This window comes from Columba livia, chromosome 2 (genome assembly GCF_036013475.1).
Source record: "Columba livia isolate bColLiv1 breed racing homer chromosome 2, bColLiv1.pat.W.v2, whole genome shotgun sequence".
Taxonomy (NCBI): domain Eukaryota; kingdom Metazoa; phylum Chordata; class Aves; order Columbiformes; family Columbidae; genus Columba; species Columba livia.
In genome coordinates this window covers 19,734,903-19,756,283 of record NC_088603.1, presented here as the reverse complement: position 1 = coordinate 19,756,283, position 21,381 = coordinate 19,734,903, and the positions used below count along the sequence as shown (strand labels likewise).

The window sequence follows — 21,381 nt, the reverse complement described above, 5'->3', positions numbered from 1 at the left end:
AAGAAAGCCCCCTGAGAGATATTTCAGCTACCAGCATTTAAGCCCAACCTAATAAGGCCTTAATTCTGGAGAGACTATTTCAAGGCCTGTCTCAATTTTAATTAAAATAAGAATACATTTTTCCACTGAGTTTTGAGAACCCTTTTTGCAGGATAGAAAAATGAGAAATTTAACCTTTGCAGGCATATTTTCAGATATATATTTATATATTTCAGACAAATATATCCAGACAAGTCTCTATTTCTGCATATATCTATACCTATACCTGTATGTAGTTCTGACTGGCAATTTGTTATGATGTGATAAGGCACTTTCCCACCATCTTGCTTAAGGAACTAGTTTTATTCAGTTCAGTAATTTAAAGAAGGTCATATAATCATGGATACAGTGAATTTGACTGCTGTTAGACACATTAGTATGCTATATAGACTGTTAATACCCATAATTTTAAGCACTCAAGCATCTAATATTCCTTTTAAATCAGCTGCACTTTAAAAAAAATTGCTACCATATTTTCATGTTGCCTTCTGAGAGAAGCATCTGAAAGTCAATTAATCCTTTGCTTTTGCAGACTTGTTTACAGAATTGAAAATTGCTCTTTATTAACTTTATGTGAATTGATGGTTAAAATGGAAAACTCATTATTTTTGTAACCTTGGTGTATTTTCTGTAATCACCTATGGCAACCTGAACAATATCTCATTCTTCACTAGCCTTTTCTCAAAAGTAACTTTTTTCCACCTGAATATCTTCTGGTTCTACATTGGCCTCTGTATCCCTGTCATTTTCTGTCATAAATAATTGTATCATATAGACCTTTATGTTCACATTACATCTCAGAATCTCAAACAATAATCCCAGTTGAGTGACATATATTTCTCATAAAGATTCTACCTGTGCTCACACACTGAAAATTAAATACTTCAGAAAATAAACAATTATATAAAATGCATGTAAATAATCATAGCTCATATTGTAGAGAAATGGGAAATGCCATATATGTCTGCAGCAAGTCATTGTCTGACATTAAGAAATTCTCCCATTGAAATGATGATAAATGTTGAGTCCTGTATATATAAAAGTCTTACCTTATGCTTCACAAAGTTATAAAAAATGTTATAATTATTAAGTACACAACACATTTAAACATTTATGTTTAGAAAAAATAAAGATGTTACATACCAAAGTTGGAGGTAAATATAACCCATTTCTGAATCCCTTTGTATCTACTATATCATTTTCAACACAAACAGGACAAGCCACCTGTGAGTAACATGCTAATCACATACTAAACACATTTCAAGACAGTGTAGCTTAAGGCATATAAACTGATAAGTGAGAAATCAACATTAATAAAAGATTCTTAAAAGGATGCAACATTTTGTTGACTCTCATTGAATATGGAATTGCCATCACTGTATAATCATTCTTAAATCAGGGGGTTATGTTTTAACTTGACTGTAGCTGAATTGTACATCTTTTACATTGAGAGCTAAATTTGCTTGAAACTACATTTGGTAAGTGACTTTAGTCAGGAAGAAAAAAATCATTGGAAGGCACTATTTTAATGCAACTCTGTGTTTGAGCATTCATTATGCTAGTGATGGTAAACTCAAAATGTTTTTAATTTGAGAAGCTCCACACTTGTTTATTCTCCCTGAAGTTCTTACCATGCTCAGCATGAAAGGGGACAAAACACATACAACTCTTCATGAAGGAAACAAAAATAATTATTCTGTTTAGGACAAACTGCCATGCAATAAATGAATTTTAAACATTTACATCTGCCAATTACATTCTGCCAAAATGATTTTCTTCATTTCTTCCAAGCACGGTGCATTGTATGTCTGATTTGGAAGAACACAACCTGACACAACTCAGAGACAATATGAAGTTGTGCTAATCCAGGTCCATCCAAAGGAGGGTTGACTGAAGACCTTTTTGAAACCTATAGGATTTAAATTAAAACCCAAGGGACTCTCAGTTCCTGTGGAACTGCACTACAATCTCTCTTCTCCCATTTAACTTCCCTGGAAAAAAAGAAGGACCAGAATTTCCCTCTCACCTATTGTACACATTTGCTCAAGGGGACAACTGGCTTTTTGGGGGTGGCTGCCCTTGTGGAGTTAAACCTTATAACATGTGCAGTCCCCAGAGTGGCCGTATGCCCAGCCTCAGAGTTCCTGACCTGTCTGCCTTCTGTCAGGTGGCTACAAGGGGCAACCTACAAGCGTGAGTCTGAATTCACAAACTAACTGAAGTTGTCATTATGGTTCATCCATACAGTGCAGATGGATGCCATGTTTACCTAGTGATGTGTGCCAGCAAAGGCATCATTTTTGTGCTCTTTGTACACACAAATTATGTACACCAGATTGCACCATGTGCGGCTGAGCACATGCAACTTTGACAATCTGCCTCTGTTCGACTTTCCGTTTCACAATTTTCACTATCAAATCTGTTTGACTTCATGGTATGAACTGGTTTCTATGTCTTGCTGTGTTAGAAAGATTTATTTTGATAGAAATGAAGCATTAAATGCAACAAAGCCATTGTCTTGTCTTTACTTAATCACACAGAGAAATGTACATTTAAGTACTGGTAACTGGCATTGCGGGGTTTGCCTAAGAAATGTCTCACCCTTAATTGTATGCAAAATGGAAAGACTTTCACATTAAATTAACCTACATTAGCCTGTTGCCATTCTTAAGAATTACAATAAGTAATTAAAAACATGCTGAAACTGACTCTCCAAAATATCAAAATAACTATAATGAAGCAGACATTTGATTGAAGTTCATTCGAGAGCTGTAAATCTAAGAGACCCCTAACTATAGATGGAGCATGTCAGTTCTGCATAGCCTCAGTCTGTCTTGTATGATCATTTATCAGTTGAATTCAAGTTCAGAGCCATTTCACCATCAGTGGCTGATCTGAGGAGACACTTTCATTTAAAATAACACTGAAAGCTGGTAAAAAACCACTGCAGCTGAATTCCTCTTATTTAAAGAAACAAATCACTCTGTGAATTACTACCCACTACTCTGCACAATAAATATTCATACTCATTCAAATGTTGAAAATGAGAAACTTAAGAGTTTTCACCAGTAATGGATATGAGGTTTGATTTTTTTTCTGTCCTGGCTAAATTCACCAATCTTTGCCTCTTTTCTGACATATTTTCTACAAACTCCTGTGTATTTCCTATGCATGCAATTTCTATAGGGTATCAGATACTAGAAATCTTCAATTCTCTTTGATCTACAGTGACTCTTTGCAAAGCTGACTTCAAGCATTTACACAGGATACAATGATACAATGCATTTTAACAATGAACATAAAGTATGTTTTTGAATATGTCACCTCTTTTGATGTGTGAATGTATGTTGCACTTTTTAGAAAAAAATAGAAACAATTTAACAGAACAAGAATTAACAAACACACTCCAACTTTAATCTGGTTCCATATTACGGAAAACATTGTGGCAAACACTAAGAAAAATAGCATAAAACAAAAATGAAAGACCAGATTAAACGTGAAAAATACAAATATATGCGTTGATAGTTTGTATTTCTTTAAGATACATATATGTATCTGTGTCTTAAATAAATAATTCTACACAAGTACCACAAACATTGAGATACAGAAGAAGGTTAGTATATTGTAATTAATACTCTCCAGCACAACTTTAAAATAGCTAGTTACAAAAAATGTACATTTTTAATGTATTTTCCAAGCTTCAGGGGAAATAATCAAGCAAATACCATTGATCAACAAAATTAGAACAAGTAACCAGTAAGAGTTCAGCAATCCATGGGACACTTATACATTAAAATGAGATTAATATATTACATTAAATGTATGAGTGAAGTAACAGACCTTATGAAGTGGAAAAATCTGTTAGGAGGAGAACGGACACTTTGAATTTTAAATACCATCCTTTTCCTGTCTGTAAATTTACTATAACTTTAACCACAGAGTGCTGATATTTTATCTAATCAATGAAAACCGCTACCTAATTTATCAAGGTCCAGTTCATGAGGTAATTTGAACAGCTGTAAAATTTTTTCATCTTTCTTCACAAAGGTATTACACTAGACAAACGGACCTTTTTAATGAAGAGAAGCACAAGAACTTTAAGAAAGATGAAAAATATTGTATCAGGTGATAAACATTTTGTTAAATAACAACATGTAGTTTGGATGGCTTGGCTTATTTTCCCTTGAATATGTGAGGAAGGAGTGGTAAGTGACAATGACATATAGTATTTTATGCCTCAAAATCACCATTGGAGTTCAGCTCCTGTTCAGTAATAACTGAAAGACAACTGTGTCTGATAGTCATGTTCTGCCCTATGACTCAAATCATTGATCATTGCATGAAGAGTTTTAAGTAGAAAAACCCCTGTATCATAAAAAGATCTTCACAAAAACTATTTTACATTACCCAGCACCTTTCACAGCATTTATATCAGAATGAACAAAGTTTTTAGAAATCTTCAAGTTCTTTGCACTGTCTATGTCTGGTTACAAACTCAGAACTCCATGAGAATTTTAACTACAAACAGTAAATTAAGAAAGATGTAAGGGAAACTTTAAATTGATTTAATTGTTACGAAGGATGGAGAAGTGACATTAGAAGTACTAACCAAATTTACATTCAGTGTTCTCCAGATATTTTTCAGGCACTTCAGTCACCAGGTCACACAGTCTTCGATGATTTCATAAGACACATAGAAGATATTTTGGCCACAAGAGGGCTCACATATTTTATAGTTTCTTTTTTCTTTTTTTTTTAATAAAATATACTATAAAATTATAACAATACTCAGGCTAAATTCAAGGCAAATACCTGCTGCCCAGATAGTCACACTGTCATGAAAAAATAATTTGCCTGGTTCTTTGATAAACAGCAAAAAATGTAGCAAAAATAAGTATGCTGTCATCATTAATTGGTTTTTCATCAAAATGAATCTGTTTCTATGACGATACAACAACTAGCTATGTATAAAATGACAAATTCACCTCTTATTTAAGCAACTAATCTTAACAGTCTCTCCTCCAGTACCTATCTATTCAGGTAACACAGTGTATATTCATTAAAGTAGAGCTGGTAAGAATAATAGAACTCTGTTTTTCTACAGAGGCTTGTATTATTACTAAAAACATGGATAACGCTGTCATTATGTTATCAATATAGTCTATTCTTACCATTTTTAGATGAGAAGATAACTGAGGGTATATCTCAATGAATACTGAACTTAATGAGAAACTCTCCATTGACCTTAGAGATATCGTATCAAACTAAACAAGCATGAAGTACAATGCAGAGCGTTTGCTGTGCAATGGAGGTACCTTCATTAGAGTTCACCATTTGTAGGACCGGAATTACTGCATTTCCACAACTTTGATTGGTGTTGTGGAGATAAAAAAATACAGGAAAAGATATGTCTGAAAAACAGTAGAATATGCAATTAGTGGAGAATTTTGTCCTTTAAAATTTAGTATCAGTCCAGATGGATTTGAAATACACTTGAAATTCTGAAACAAACAAACAAACCTTGGAAAAAATTAAATGCAACATTTACAAGATTAAACAGATTCCATCAGGACTCCATAAATTTGAAATTAATGTTTATCTGATTCAGTTTATCTGATCAGTACTAGTGACCTCCAGAGTGGACTGGTTGCATTCATACTGGTCGAGGTTCGGTCCCATGGGGCACATGTGTGGATTTTAGATATTCTTAGTCTGTAGTTTTTGTCCTAAGATAGCACTGGTCTATGAGAGAGGTGTTTTTATAGCATGGTGCCAAATACATGCATTGCATGTTCTAAGATGTGGCCTGACGTTATGTGGTAGAGGTCCTCCTTCCCCTCTACTCTGCCCTGGTGAGACCACATCTGGAATATTGTGTCCAGTTCTGGGCCCCTCAGTTACAGAAGGACAGGGAACTGCTGGAGAGAGTCTAGTGCAGGGCAACAAAGATGATTAAGGGAGTGGAGCATCTCCCTTATGAGGAAAGGCTGAGGGAGCTGGGGCTTTTTAGCTTAGAGGAGACTGAGGGGTGATCTTATTAATGTTTACAGATATATAAAGGGTGAGTGTCACAAGGATGGAGCCAGACTCTTCTTGATGACAATCAATGATAGGACAAGGGGTACTGGGTTCAAACTGGAACACAAGAGGTTCCACTTACATTTGAGAAGGAACTTCTTCTCAGTGAGGGTATCAGAACACTGGAACAGGCTGCCCAGGGAGGTTGTGGAGTCTCCTACTCTGGAGACATTCAAAACCTGCCTGGACACCTTCCTGTGTAGCCTCATCTAGGTGTTCCTGCTCCGGCAGCGGGATTGGACTAGATGATCTTTCAAGGTCCCTTCCTATCCCTAACATTCTGTGATTCTGTGGGCATGCCATCTCATGTGTACTGCCCATGTGGAACAAACCAGCACCAGAACTGCTCAGGGCTGTCTTGAGGAACTGGTTGCTTTTTTCCAAAAAAGAATGTGAGTGAAGCAATAAAGACACAATGAAGTTGAGAGAGAACTGAGGCCCAAGAACAAATGCGAGTATCTACACCATTAAAAATTATTTGTCAGTATAGATGCAGTTCTAGCACATCTGGCTGTCCAAGTGTTACTTGCCCAAGAAGCAGCACAAAGCTTTTTCAAGGGGTGAGATTTATACTAGTACCAGCTTTAGATCAAGGGAATTCATAACTTCTCCAAGGTTCTCAGTCACAGCTTCATGGCAAATCTGAAAGCTGAGTCTCAAGGAGCTGTGCTGGCATTGTGTGACCTACAAACACTACAGTTCTCAGCTGGTCTCCATGACTGAGCAGAGCTTGGTGGGAGCCTCTGTGCTCTTTTGCTAAAATTCATTAAATTTGGTGATTAGAAGGAATTTGTGGGTTTTGACAATCAGCATTTTTTAGACAAAATGTTTCAGAATATAGAGAAGAAAGACGAAGATTCAAGAGACAAAGGATAGAGCAGAGGAGAAAACTGGCTAAGGAAAACACTATGCATAAAGGAGAGCTGTGATCACACAGAAGCTAGAAACAAACACTGTGATTCTGGGACAGAGAAAGTGTAGTGACAAAAAATGAAGAACTATGAAACAAAGGAGATGAAAAAGAATTCTGGGAAAGAGAGGCATTAGGAAAGAAGATAAATAGGTCAAAAAAGAATATTAATAGCTTAAAATCTCATTTAAGACCGCAATAAGAAAGACATTAAAGAAAAATGTAGCCTAACATCACAGAAAACAAGTTTTGTTTTTAAGAACTCTGATTACTATTAACACAGTTGTACAAAATTACCTGTCTGAAATGTTTAGCAGTTACAAGCTGGTTAACAGTATATTATTATGTCTATTAATATTTAATTCCAATCTTTTAAACTTAGCTATTACATTTTCAAATGCTAATGACTAGGTAACAGAATAATGTATATAACTGCCTAATTTTCACAAATATAAATTGTCAAATCTATAGGCCTGAAGTATTTTATCAATACATCAATGCAATGATACTAAAACTGTTCTGTAGAATCTGAAATTTCTTTTTCCACATTCATGGAATCATAGAATCATTTCAGTTGGAAGAGACCCTCAGGATCATTGAGTTCAACCATAACCTAACCTAACTCTAGCATTAAACCATGTCCCTAAGAACCTAATCTAAATGTCTTTTAAACACCTCCAGGGATGGTGACTCCACCACTTCCCTGGGCAGCCTGTTCCAATGCCTGACAACTCTTTCTGTGAATAAATTTTTCCTTATATCCAATCTAAACTTCCCCTGGTGCAACTTGAGGCCATTTCCTCTTGTCCTATCACCTGTTACTTGCAAGAAGAGACCAACACCCTCCACGCCACAGTCTCCTTTCAGGTAGTTGTAGACAGCAATGAGGTCTCCCCTCAGCCTCCTTTTCTTCAGGACAAACAGCCCCAGTTCTCTCAGTCGCTCCTCATCAGACTTGTGCTCCAGGCCGCTTACCAACTTTGTCGCCCTCCTTTGCACTCTCTTCAGTACTTCAATGTCCTTCTTATGATGAGCAGCCTAAAACTAAACACAGGATTCAAGGTGCGGCCTCACCAGTGCTGAGTACAGTGGCACAATCACTTCCCTAGTCCTGCTGGTCACACTATTCCTGATACAAGCCAGGATTCTGTTGGCCTTTTTGGCCACCTAGGCACACTCCTGGCTCATACTCAGCTGCCTGTCAATCACCATCCCCAGATCCCTCTCTGCCAGGCAGCTTTCCAGCCACTCTTCCCAAGCCTGTAGTGCTCCATGGGTTTATTGTGACCCAAGTGCAGGAAGGCACTTGGATTTGTTAAACCTCAGACAATTGGTCTCAGACAAATGATCCATCTGGTCCAGATCCTTTTGTATGGCCTTCCTACCCTCCAGCAGATCAACATGCCCACCCAAGTTGGTGTCATCTGCAAACTTAGGGTGCACTTGATCCCTTCATCCAGATCACTGGATGAATAAAGAGATTAAACAGAACCGGCTCCAATACTGGCCACTAACTGGATTTAGCTCCGTTCACCACAACTCTTTGGGCCTGGGCCTCTAGTCAGTTCTTTACCCAGGGAAAAGTGTGCTCGTCCAGACCACGAGCTGCCAGCTTCTCCAAGAGAATGATGTGGGAAAGGATACCAAAGGCTTTGCTGAAGTCTAAGTACACAATATCCACAGCCTTTCCCTCATCTACTTGGTGAATCACCTTGTCGTAGAAGGAGATCAGGTTGCTCAAACAGGACCTGCCTTTTATAATCCCATGTTGATGGGGCCTGGTCACATGGTTTTCTCATATGTGCCATGTGATGTCACTCAGTATGTTCTGCTCCATGACCTTCCCTGGTACCAAGGTCAGACAGGTCTGTAGTTCCCTGAATCCTCCTTCAGGCCCTTGTTGTAGATGGCTGTCACATTTGCCAGCTTCCAGTCAACTGGGACCTCCCCAGTTAGCCAGAATTGCTGATAGATAATGGAAAGTGGTTCAGTGATCACCTCCACCAGCTCCCTCAGCACCCTTGGGTGTATCCCATCTGGCCCCATAGACTTGTGGGTGTCCAAGTGGCGTAGCAGGTCACTAATTATTTCCCCTTGGATTAGTGGGGCTTCTTTCTGCTCCCCATCACTGTGTTCTGTCTGAGGGGACTGGTGTTATATTACTTTGCTCAGCTTCCTTTCTAAGATAGAAAAAAAAAGTGTAAAGAGAAGTTGTTAAATCAACACAGAAGCTTCTTAAATATCTTCAAGGCTCATCTTAAAAATTTTGGCCACTACCCTTCTGTGGTTTGCCTTTCTTGACCTTTGTGTTTCTTCAGTTTCTCCATTTCAGCAGTCTGGGATCTTTCAGCAGCTTGCTGTTCAGGTACTACATTTTTTATCTGAAAGTGAGTAAACCAGTGTTTGTTTTCTTTGCCAACTATGCAAAAACAAATACAAAGTTTTGCTCACACACAGTGCTATTCCTGGGACAAGTTTTCCTGTTTGGGCCTGTTAGATATTTCCAGTATCCTGTTAAAAATTGAAAGGTTTTGTAACCTAAGACAATAGTTCAAAGTCGGCTCTTTATTTTTTTTTTTTTCCTAACGATTGTGACAGGGAACATTTTGGCAGCTATAATAAAAACAGCACTGTGGATAGTTACATGCAACCTTGTCCTATCTATATAGGTCTTATCTCATCTTACTGCTATCAATGTTAAAATTGTCATTGCCTTATATTCGATGAGGACTCAAAACCTATAATCATAAATTCTCCATGGCAAAACCAGTAGTTTGTGGAAAGTATATGGTCAAGCAATTACAACAAAGAATTGAGTTCCTGATTCAGACCTAACTCTGATTTTCACAGTTATGTCTACACTTGGGGTCCAGGAATGCTTTCTAATATTTGCTTTTGTGTGGGTACCCTGACTCAAATCAGTCCCATGTCAAGTGTAAGAGCTAGGAAAATCTGGTACACAGACTAGAAGGGAGCTGTGGCATATATCTAGTGCACATGATTGGTTGGAAGTACCTATGCAGGTGCCCACATAGCATCCATATCATACAACTTGTACACAGCCTGACTTTCGATCTCCACTCTCCTTTCTGGGAAGATGATTCCTGGTTCTCTGAGAGAAATGTAATGAGAAATTTTGCAAGGTCCTGGGATAACGTTTCTCCATAAATGTCTACTACTAACACTACATTAGCATCTAAAATGTTAAAGACACAGTAGTTCTGTGAGATCCATACATTTTAAAAAGGTCTGTACATAAATATATATAAAAGATACACCTAAATGTATTAGCTTGTAATAATTAAAAGACTACCTTGTCCATAAGTTCTTCCTTCTGTTTTGTAAGATGTTGCTTTTGCAATTCTCTTTTCTCCTTGGGCATTATAATTTCAGTTTCACTTGGCATTGGAAGATTTTTCTTCTACTTACAGTGCTGAGAACTGACAAAGAAAGTCTAATGAGCATATAAACCTGTTTCAGTTTCCTGTAATACTATTATCATTCAGGAAAAGAGAGCACCATTGACTAGGAATGCCATATCAGAAATCTGAAAGAAACTAAGCAACCTCAAATCTTCCATTCTCTCTCAGCAGGATGTCATATATATTATTTTTCCAACTGTAAATTATATTATCTATAAGATAGAGCAAATCTGGAAAAAAAAATGATGAGAGGCTTTTTCAGTCATCCCTCCATCCATCTGGTGCTTCTTCACACCTCACACAAATACAGGGTGTTTCAAAAAGATGCACCCAATTTGAAATCACTAAATCTCTGCAACCATGAACTGCCCATGATTAACCACCATTAGCAACTAATCTGGAACACAGGGCATTTACAAAAAGGTTACTAAAACTTGATAACTCATTAAACCGTTTGTACGTTTTGGTGTAATTGTAACATGTTGCCATTGTGAAACATACTGCTCTGTGAAATTTGGTCTATCTTTTTGAAATGCTCTGTACATATTTCCTCTCCCAAGATACATTTCATCCCCATTGCGTTTCCATACGTGTCCACACAAACACAGTGGACATGAACCTGGTAAATCAAACACATTATCAACCTGTCTGTTTGAACAGAACTTCCAGGCTTTCGGTAGTTTTGTATTAAACCCTAGCCCTGTCCAGATCAAGTCCTCATTGTGTTTTTTCAGCTGCAGATACATTCAATTTTCTCTCACATACGCTCACAAATAGCTATGTGGCTAGTTAAGAGGTGGAAACACCACAGTTAAAGAACAGATAGTATTGCCAATACATTGCAGCATCAGGCCTTTTAAAATAATTTTATCTACATACTATGAAAGCTTCAAATAAAACTCAATGTAAATGTTACTTATTACTAAATGCAAAACCAATTGCATGGTCAAATTCTCCTTACACACATGGATTTTATACTGGTGTAACACCTTAGATTTTTGTGGCAATATAGCTGGGTAAATTGAGAGTTTGTACAAGCAGAATCAGGCCCATTGCAGCTATACACAAAATGGGCTGGATGTCAAGCCATGGAATAACAGTGCAAAGCAACTCTAAAGCCACAACATTTGATTCCTAGCTGCTTGTAACATAAGCATAACAGAGCTTCTGTAACTCTTCCTCATACCTTCGCCAACTGTTGAGGCACAGCAGGGTAGAAAAGACTGAGCCTAAAGACTTCCCGCAGTCTGAAGGTCCCCAGCCCTTGGGATGGTCCTGTGAGGAATAAGTGGCACTTTTAAACTCCAGTTCAGTGTGACAGTCAAAAAGAAATGAATGACAGTTGCACTTGTGTTTCAGGTAACATTTGCTGTGAAAAGATAGTAAACCCCCCAACTTCAATGCTAAAGGTAGCTACTTCCTAGGCTTTGAACAATTAAATTTTAAACATATACATTCCCTGCATTATATTTTTCCAGCTCACTCCTTTCCCTCGTTGCAAATCATTACTATGTTTCTCATTAGGTCACTTTAGTCCCTTCTGGGTTTTGATATTCTTTCTACTGTGTTTTCATTTATTCACCTGAAATCTCTGTCATCACATCTATCTCTCAAAACCATGCTGTTTCTGGCTGAAGAGTAAATCTCTTTGCAAACACAGAAAACAACCATAAACTGGATTAAAATTCAACTTTCGAAGATGGTCAAGACTCCTATGCCTTTTCAAGAGCATCTCCAGCTGATTGAAGTGCATACTTAAAACAGGAGTCCAGATCAATCTAATCAAATTTTATTCAGATTTATATATAAAACTGATAAGAAACACTGAACACTAATGTACGAACCATTAGTGCATTAGTGCATTTAAATATTTGCTTTTCAAAAGCTGGAAAAGTATCATTTTAAGTATTTACTACTGTTACTCACTGCAGAGTGATGGACTAAATTTTACACCCTCTTTAAGACGACTGAAGGTAATTAAGCAAGTTTCTGCCCCCTATTGATCTATCTGATGAAACGTGGATGAAGGGCTAAGAAACTACTGCTTTCTTCCTTCCACTCAATTTAAGTTCTTATGTGCCATTGTTTTATTTTATGCTAATGTTGTTCAGAGTAGGACACCAGGGCAACCCATAACCATAAGCCTACTGAATATTCTGCACTGTGAGCTTCAGCTCTCAGTGAGCACCCTTGGTACATTCACATGGTCTTTGGGCTGCCTCAACACATGACCATCTGTCGTGATTGCATGGTGCCTCTCCACAACTGGGTCGGACCATTGCCTGAGGGCATTAGGTTCCAGACAATGCTGGTTTAGATGAACAGTTTGGTTAACACTCCAAGGGCCATCTGTTCTACAGGAAATCCTTTCTCTGTGTCATTAATGAAGTGTTCCCAGAACATAACTATATATTTGTCTCATTTTATAAGCTTTTATGCGATGGGAAGTATGAGGGCATGTCATTTGCAAATGAATCGTTTGCAAAAATACCAAATTTCATTACATAAGTTTGCTCGATACACCTCTTAGTACAGATGAACACTAACTATTTGGCAGAGGAAGTCTTTGCTTAGCTAGTGTTTCAGCATGGTTATGCCATCTCAGTACTTCAGGCAATTTAAAAGAACTAAACCTTAATCTAAACCTTGCAAACAAAGTCTATTGTTTCCTGGAAATCAGAACATGAATTTAACTATGGTGAGGAAGTTGAGCTCCTCTGTAGTGTAGGTTAGGCTGTAGCATATTAGCATGGTGATTATAAGAATTACATTTCAGGGAAGACCTTTCGTGTATTTCAGATACGTAATCAAATGCATAATTAGTTTGTAGAAAATTAAGCATGGCCAGAATCTAATAACTTTTTTTTTTCATAAGTTTTTCATGTTCATTAAGCTTTTCATTCATTGTTCAAACACACTCAACTTTCTGGCATTGGAACTGTAACTTAATGATCAGGAAAGCACATTCTACAACTAGTCTTTTGGTAACTTCTCCTGCTCCTCCCAATCTCATTTTCATCTTAACAGGTGAAAGTTTGAAATACAACATATCCTACTTATCTCAGTACAAAAAGCTACTTACAGCTGTATTACTAAAAATATTTTTACTTCATTTCAAAATATGATTAGATTTCACCCTTGACAAGACTCCTAATTGCCTAAAAGGTTCTAAAAGTGAACCCTCTTGGCTGAACAGCCATGAAGGCCTGGAGACAGATGAAGATAGAATGGATCTACAGACTTGCTCAGAAGGCTTGATAGGTTTTTGCTTTATGCCTAATGTAGAAGAGTGTTGTAAATATTGGACACAGTGACTTGACTGGGAACCTTCCATTTTGGGGAATTTCAGGAATATTCTTTCCTCTTTCTTAAGTCCTGAAATTCCAATTACTTGAGTAATTAAAAAAAAATCTGGAACCTTAAGATTTATGTGCTAGCCAAAGGTTACTGCCTTTTTTTTTTTTTTAATTTAGTTATAGCTTCCACTACTTGCAATACATCTGGCATCAAAATGTTTTTATAAATGTCTGTTCAGATCATAGAGAAAATTCATTCCTTTTAGTCTACTAAAGTTCAGAAAGGTCTGGCAAACTTGAATGAGTCTCAACAATATTAATAGGACAGATGTCAACCCTAATAAATGTTTTTCCCATTAATTATGATATTATTATAAGGTTTTATGGTAGTAAGGAGAAACCTTGAAGAATATAAATACTAAGGAAGAAAACCATTCAGTATGTACTAAATATCAGGAGTTAAGGGATGAATTTAGGGAAGCTGGAAAACAGAATGACAACAAGAAATTGAACTACAAATGAGAGACATGAAGCAACGAAACAGATTTCAGAAGAACTGTGACAATCTTATTACCTGTGACACTATTTCTGCTCTACTATTATACCCTTCCCATCATGACATTACTTGGCTATGAATTATTCGCTTTAAATGAAGAAAAGAATAAAAATCACTCAATAACTAAAACCTCCCCATTAATGGGACTAGCTGGAATGATCTAATATACTTTTCCACCTATAGTCTCCTGTTTCTGTAATAAACACTATTTCTTACTGTGTATATCTCCAATTTTATCAACAGTGCAGTATGCAGTAATCAGCTACCACTGAAACAGAGTATAAACAGATATCCTATTATTTTCAAAATCTTCATCTGTAGCAATATGGCTTTTCCAGTGTAAATATAATCCCTATCTAGATACATAAAAATTTCTAGAGGTGAATGCAGGTGTCCCCTGCTCTATCTACAAAACAAAATTACACAACCAAAACTGCTACAGTACAAACACCAAGTAAAATATCAGCTAACACCATATGTGTACTTAATAGTAATTGAATGGTAATTGAAAACTAGTTGAACTTTATTGAGCGTGCTATTGTGTGCTCCTTCAAACCCACAGTCAACAATTAAAAAAACTCTGCAGCAGAGCCTTATGATATAATTTAGTCTTTTACTCATTAATAGCAGATTGTATCTTGAAAGCACTTCAGGCCATGCCAAAGTCTACACAGTTTTGGAGAAGCACTGTCCTCCCAGAGCCGTGGAGCTGCGGGCAGGGTGCCAGGTTGGGCACGGACACCCCACATCCCCCCTGTAATGGCCAATGAGGAGTGTTAGGTCTGTGCTTCCATCCGCTTCTTTAAGAGTCTGAAGGGAATGAATGTCCTTTGATATTTTCGGAAGGGTGCATGGAGGAGGATTCATGTACTTTCTTGCGGGATCAATACAATGTTGATCAATATCAATACAAAACCATACCAAAACATATCTTAAAGCAATTATGAAGGGTTGTAGAAACCAGAAAGAACAACAGTATGAGTACTAGTAACATAACAGAACTGTGGTTATTACGGATGGGATGTTATTGGAAATTCGGCTAACAGGAAAAAAAAAGGTTGCAAAATAACAGTAGTAAATTGCTCAAAAATAGTATACAGCCAAGGATCATGAAAGACAGAACAGGAGAACTGGGTATTAAAGGAACACAGAAAAATGTAAGCGGTGTTTCAAAGTCCTCAAAACATTTCTAATGTGAGAAGAACTAGGCCAGGTCATTTTAAAGCTGAAACTATAATCAAGGGCTCCTTGAGTTCCTCAGGCATATTCAGACAGGCACAGACTTTGTCAATGGATAGTGGGTTTTTGACATACTTATTACAGGAAAATTCACAAAATACTAAAAGAAGCAAGAGGAAGAAAAGCATTTTGAACCACAAGAATTATACCTAATAGAATACTGGAGAAACTGAAATTCTTATTTTATTAAATTGTACTGGAATAAAAGAGGAGACCTAAAAACCTGTCCTTAAAAGGACAGAAAGAGGTTTTGGAGGTAGTGTTGAGGCTGATTTTCAGTCAAAATTTTATGTTGTTGCTGCTGAGATTTTACTGTATGATTAAAGAATTAAGGAAGGTAGAGATCTGGGTGAGTGTCCAAGCAGTACTTAAATTACACTGAATCCATTAATATAAATTAAATTATTCAATAAAGGATATTCCTCTATGTCTGTAACTTTTGGAGCCATAAGCCTAAGTAACTAATAGATAATTACTAATAGTATTTTTTGTTGTTGTTGTTTAGTACAATCAAATACCACTTTCAAACATTACATATATTTCAACTACCTTAGATATGCTCCAGTTCAGTTTATCTCAGCATATGGCTTGTTCTCACCACATGCCATAGATTTCTAAATCTAACTATGATTAATAGGATATGTCAAATAACTGTTGAAGGAAATCCAGTTTCAGAAAGTGAGGCTGATTAATACATTGATTTAGATATTAACTTCTAAGCATTGACTTTTTCTTTTCCTATTATATGAAGCTTTAGAAGGATCAAGGATATCAAGAAGCCTTTCCTCAAAGAAAAGCATCGTGAAACCTAAATTCAATCTAACTTTAGGATAATAAAACAATTAAAAATCTCTTGTTCTTATAATGGTTTTCTACATTTATTCCAATATTAAAAAATATTCCGCAAAAGTTAAAGAATGTCTACAAATATACATTTGCATTTTCCAGGCAATTACTTTTTAAAATGATTAAAACATAGTTAATAGCAAAAGAGAAATCCAAACAGCGTAACTGTCCCCACACTTTTGGTAAATGGCAGGACAGAGTGGAAAGAACAGATGACAAATTGCATTTTCATTTGATTATGGTCACATTCAGAAACCTCAATAGTAGAGTGAGTTTTTAAATAGTTCAAGCAACTAATGAAATTGGTTATAGATTTGCAAGTGCTAATTATTCTTATGAAGGAAGAAAGAGTGATTTTTAAAGGAAAACCTTCAAATGCTATTAACATGTTAAAAAAAAATTCCTTATAACTCTCACATGTTATTTACTTAAAGGATTCCAAAGTTGGCAAGTTTATGGAAGGACTTACAGAGTAAGCCTTTGAAAAAGGAGGATGACTTATGTAAAGCAGACCACACTTTTAATCAAAGAAGTGGTTTTGATCATTCAGCATGAAAAAAAAAAAGAAAATATAAATGGAAATCTATTCACTAAACATTAAAAATAACACAAAGACATATAATTTTCTTACAAAATCTTTTAGGCCACCATCACTGGAATCCCCTCCCATGCCATTTTAAATGAAACTAGAATTTCATGAAGGACAAATGAATTCTTTGAATGATATGCTTTCTGCAGTTAGTATGTTCACTTCACCATGGGCGTATTTAAAAGTGTTTGGGAGATAGAGATTATTATAGATTTTTGAAAATCACACTGAACATTAAAAGCATTTTAAAATTTAGCTATGTAGTCATGTATACTTTATTTGCAGACTCTTCTATATTCCAATAGCATTTATTGTTTTGCAATAATCTTTACTTTCAAGAGAATTCAATGATTTCTTAATATCCTGAGTCCCGAAAGCTACAAGCCAGTAAGATCACTATATAAATATTTATCTGTTTGTCAGATTTCCTTCAACTGCATATCTTCATAATGCTTGTATTATTGTTCCCTGAAAGCTGGGACAAGTTAGGCACATACATTTGCAAGAATAAGCAACCATATCTCATATCAGGTATAAAGACCTAGAGGAACTAGAGGGTCTCCACGATAGGTATCTTAGTCATTTCTCAAGAGCCTCCCAGCACCACCCAGGACCCACACAGGATTTTCCTGGTAGTTACTGGCTCAGACACCAGTTTTACCCAAATGCCTGAGCAACATTTTCAATTCTGCTTCTACTTCCACAGTCCCTTTGGGATCTTATCCTACTTAGTTAACCTTGATGAAGTAGAGGAAATATTTTTAACATGTGGGCAGACATGCATCTCAGCTTAAGCTTCAGAAATAAAAGTCTGTTCAATACCTCGACTACCTTTTTATTTAAACTTGCTGTGCAAAGACACTGTTGTAGTAGAGTAAGCTGTTGGTCTTCTGCAATACTATGGCATGAGCTTAAGGTAGGATTTATGCTGCTTTTGGTCTTGAAATATGTAGGTATTATGTCAAACAGCAGGCACCCTGCTTTTCTGTCTCTGTGATTCATGTAATTGCATTTTTTGGTAAAGCACTGCTGCCTGTGGACAAAACTAGGATTTGAGGTCTAGTATTTAAATGTTTTTCAGCATTTTTAGCTATCTATGAGGTACAATGGTAAAAAAGGGATTTCTTCCATCACTACATCGTACATTGAACTGAAATTTGCAGTTATGCTTACTCACGAATTATAGCTGTCAAACATCACACCTCGTGACCTACCATGCTCATTCTCTCTAGATTAAAGGGCAAGGAACAGTGAGTACGTTTCAATTCAAAAGGGTAGTGAGTAGAAGCTATGGACCTCGTCTAGTAGTGATGTTACTTAACTCCATATAGATTAAATGGAAAAAAGACTGTTTAAAAGAGTATAATTGAAATGTAAATAGACTGTTACTAGTGCAGTGTAAGGAAAGTATTTAATTAGTCAGTTAAAATGCAAATGTGGGCTTAAGAGAAATCAGTGGAAAAAGAAAAACTAGACCAGGAAAAATAAAATAGAGGTATAACACAAGCAGAGCACTTTGCATTATTAGCCAATAAAATCTATATTTTACTTAGGAAACCAAGTTAATTGCATACTTTTTTCTGTGCCACCCCCAGGACACTTGGAACTTTTGTCTTTGTATATTCTCTCTTCTCCTTCCGCTGCTAAAAGGAACCACCAAGAAATATGAACAAAACTATAGGCATAAACTTTTGGAAAAAGTCTAGTATTAATCAGCATTATAGTTTATTGAAAAATTGTAGTAAAATGAGGAATGAAGAACTTATCTGTAAATAATACATTGAAAAGGCATGTGTTTTTTCACACGTTTGAAGCTAATTGTATTAGCAGTTTGATCTATGACAGTGAAAAAATGTCTTTCAGTTCACCATCTGGGGACATAATAACTAGAGAGAAAAGTACTTACCCTTTTTCTTTGAAAACTCTGTTGAATATAAACTGGGACTGTCAACAACATCAGAAAGTGACAGCAACTCCTTGGCTTGCACTGAGTTGTAACAAAGCCAATCGCTTCTGTGCTACCACTCAGCATTGCGCAGAAATTTGTACCACTCAAATGATTGGAAAGCAACAATATTGTTTATAGACAATGAAATCAAACTGCATCTTGATAGAATCATTAAAGATGACAAAAGAGGGACACTTAATCAACTGACACTTTTCCCCCTAAGATTTATTCCAGGATTTTACCATTGATTCAGTTTTGGGTACTTTGCTACTGACTCTGTTTTGTAATTGTTTATTTTCATCTAACATTGTTGTATTATATTAAACCATTGGGAGATGTCATTCTATATCACTTATATTTTTATTTATTTTAAGAGAGTAAAAATATGCGGAATTGTGTGGTAATACAGAAAATATCATATTTATATAATGATTTTAATGAAATTGCTCTAAAACTTGTTAAACACTTAAGATACTTTGAAGACTGGAAATGCTTCATTCCAATCATATGCCATACGATTTATATCTTCAGATTCAACCTTACTTACAAATTACTTTTTACATTCAGTGTTCATTTCTCTTTCTCTTGAGCACTAGTACTCTGACAGTGTTTTATTTCTCTTGCTTGTCCATCTTTCATTTCCACATTTGTATGCACTCAGAGTACCAACAAGAAGCCTCAATGAGCAAAGCATTTAAGTTCTCACTGGGTCTCCTCCTTCCTTGCTGTTTCCCAGAGGATAAGCATTCCACTTTCAGTGTTATTTCCCATTCACTGTGCATGTTAATGCTCTGACTTACCTGACTAAACCGCATTACTGCTGTATTTCTTTTGTGTGTAATACTGATTTGTTTGATAATCTGCGGTGAAAAGATAAGCCCATAACAAGTTGCAAGCTAAATAATATTAGGTATTGTAGATTAGTCAAGGTATCTTTGTCACATTTCACAACTATTCGTCATGCATACTCTGTGTTTTGAGGCACTTAAAGACCTTAGAACCAGCCTCCCAAATATTTCTAGATATTTGACAAACGTGTGCTTGATTTTAGAGATAGGAGGGGAGGGAAGAGTGAGGCAAAATCTCATCCAACAGCCTTTGCAAAGATTGGACTCCTATGTGCTCACTTGTGTTGAGTTCAGACTTAGTACATCTCTGCAAATAAAGGTTTGCCTAACTCATCCAAGAAGATCCCTTAGATGAAGCATTTCTAGGTAAAAATTTGAACTAATTCTGGAATAATAATAAAACCCAAACAAATATGTCTAATAATACATTTAAAAAAATATTTTTATTTCAAAAATTTATTTTTCTCCTGAATTAATGAAAGCTTTCTAATGTCTAGATTTTTTTGGTATACATTAGGGATATATCAAACCTGACTACTTAAGCTTTGATGTTAAAGGTTGCACTGGGAGTTCTAGAACTATCACAACTCAATTTTTGACTTATTAAAATTGTTTTTCTAGGTACCTCAGCTGTGATCCAGAAGTCTGTTTGATCTGTTTTCATCTTATGTATCAGTTCAGAAACATAGCATGAAGCCAAATCAACCCTCAGTTATACCATCTCACAATAATGCCTTCAAATGCTTTCAGTAAATACACAAACCAGACTCTAATTTTTAGCATTAGCTCGGATTCCCTGCTGGCACATTCTTATCCCAAAAGATTTTCCTTGGAGCAAACTCTATACCCCGGTCTAAATTTAGACACACAAATTTTAAAATATTTTATTTATAATTTCCTAATTCAAATACAGTCCTGCTCACATCTTCAGGTTAAAGAAACTTTCTTAAAATGTGGTGAGAATTATAAACCATTTTCATTACAAAGGTGCTTATTAGAATTTATTTAAGAAGCAACATATTTTGTAGGTTTTTTTAACCTTGAGAAACTGATTTGACAGGCCTACTCTGTAACTTCTTTTTTCTTTAATTTTCAAAAAATGCAGTCTTACAGTACTTACCCAGACACACTGAAACTGAAAACTGAGTAAGTACTGCAGGACTGGCCCCCTATTAAAAAAGCCCAAGACACATGGTGCTGAGATTAACAAAACAAAGTAAAGCAGCTATGACTTGGCACAAAGTTTGACAAGCTGCAGAAAAGCAAATGTTTAAATAACTGAAGTGGTACTGATTTTCTATTCACAACCTTTTCTCTTCTAAACAGTATCATATTCTTTTCCAGCACATTTAGATTGCAAGTCAAGCTGTGTTTTATTTTTTATTATAATAAACCCAGTCAGTTTACTGTAACAAAGACATACTAGTGGTGATCAGTGTGAAAGCCAGTACGAAATCAGGCTAGGGGAAAAAAAAAAGTCAAATGGTAAAATAAAGGACCAGCCGTCTGGAAAGTTCCTGGATCATGTAAAAAGAAAATAAAAGGCAGTGTTCTTATGAGACTAATGCAGAATACAAAAATATTTTAAGACAAAACTCTGCATCATTGCC

At 36.1% G+C, this 21,381-nt stretch overlaps 1 protein-coding gene across 9 annotated transcripts in view; it reads right to left on the bottom strand.

The window, feature by feature from the left end:
- Positions 1-21,381, bottom strand: part of LOC135578422 (uncharacterized) — a 53,477-nt gene that overhangs the window by 8,649 nt on the left and 23,447 nt on the right. For 2 of the 9 annotated variants that reach the window (XR_010469982.1, XR_010469981.1), the window contains 3 exons: positions 11,636-11,724; positions 10,341-10,467; positions 3,432-9,408 (listed from right to left, as the gene is read on the bottom strand). Coding sequence is in view for 2 of the 9 variants with exons in the window: in XM_065050779.1 (XP_064906851.1) it covers positions 10,449-10,467; positions 11,636-11,724; positions 18,550-18,618 (177 nt within the window). In the remaining 7 variants the exon portion in view is untranslated. Of the gene's footprint in view, positions 1-3,431; positions 10,468-11,635; positions 11,725-18,549; positions 18,619-19,082; positions 21,289-21,381 lie in introns of those variants that run through there. The other 7 variants (XR_010469977.1, XR_010469978.1, XR_010469979.1 and 4 more) reach the window with 7 other exon arrangements.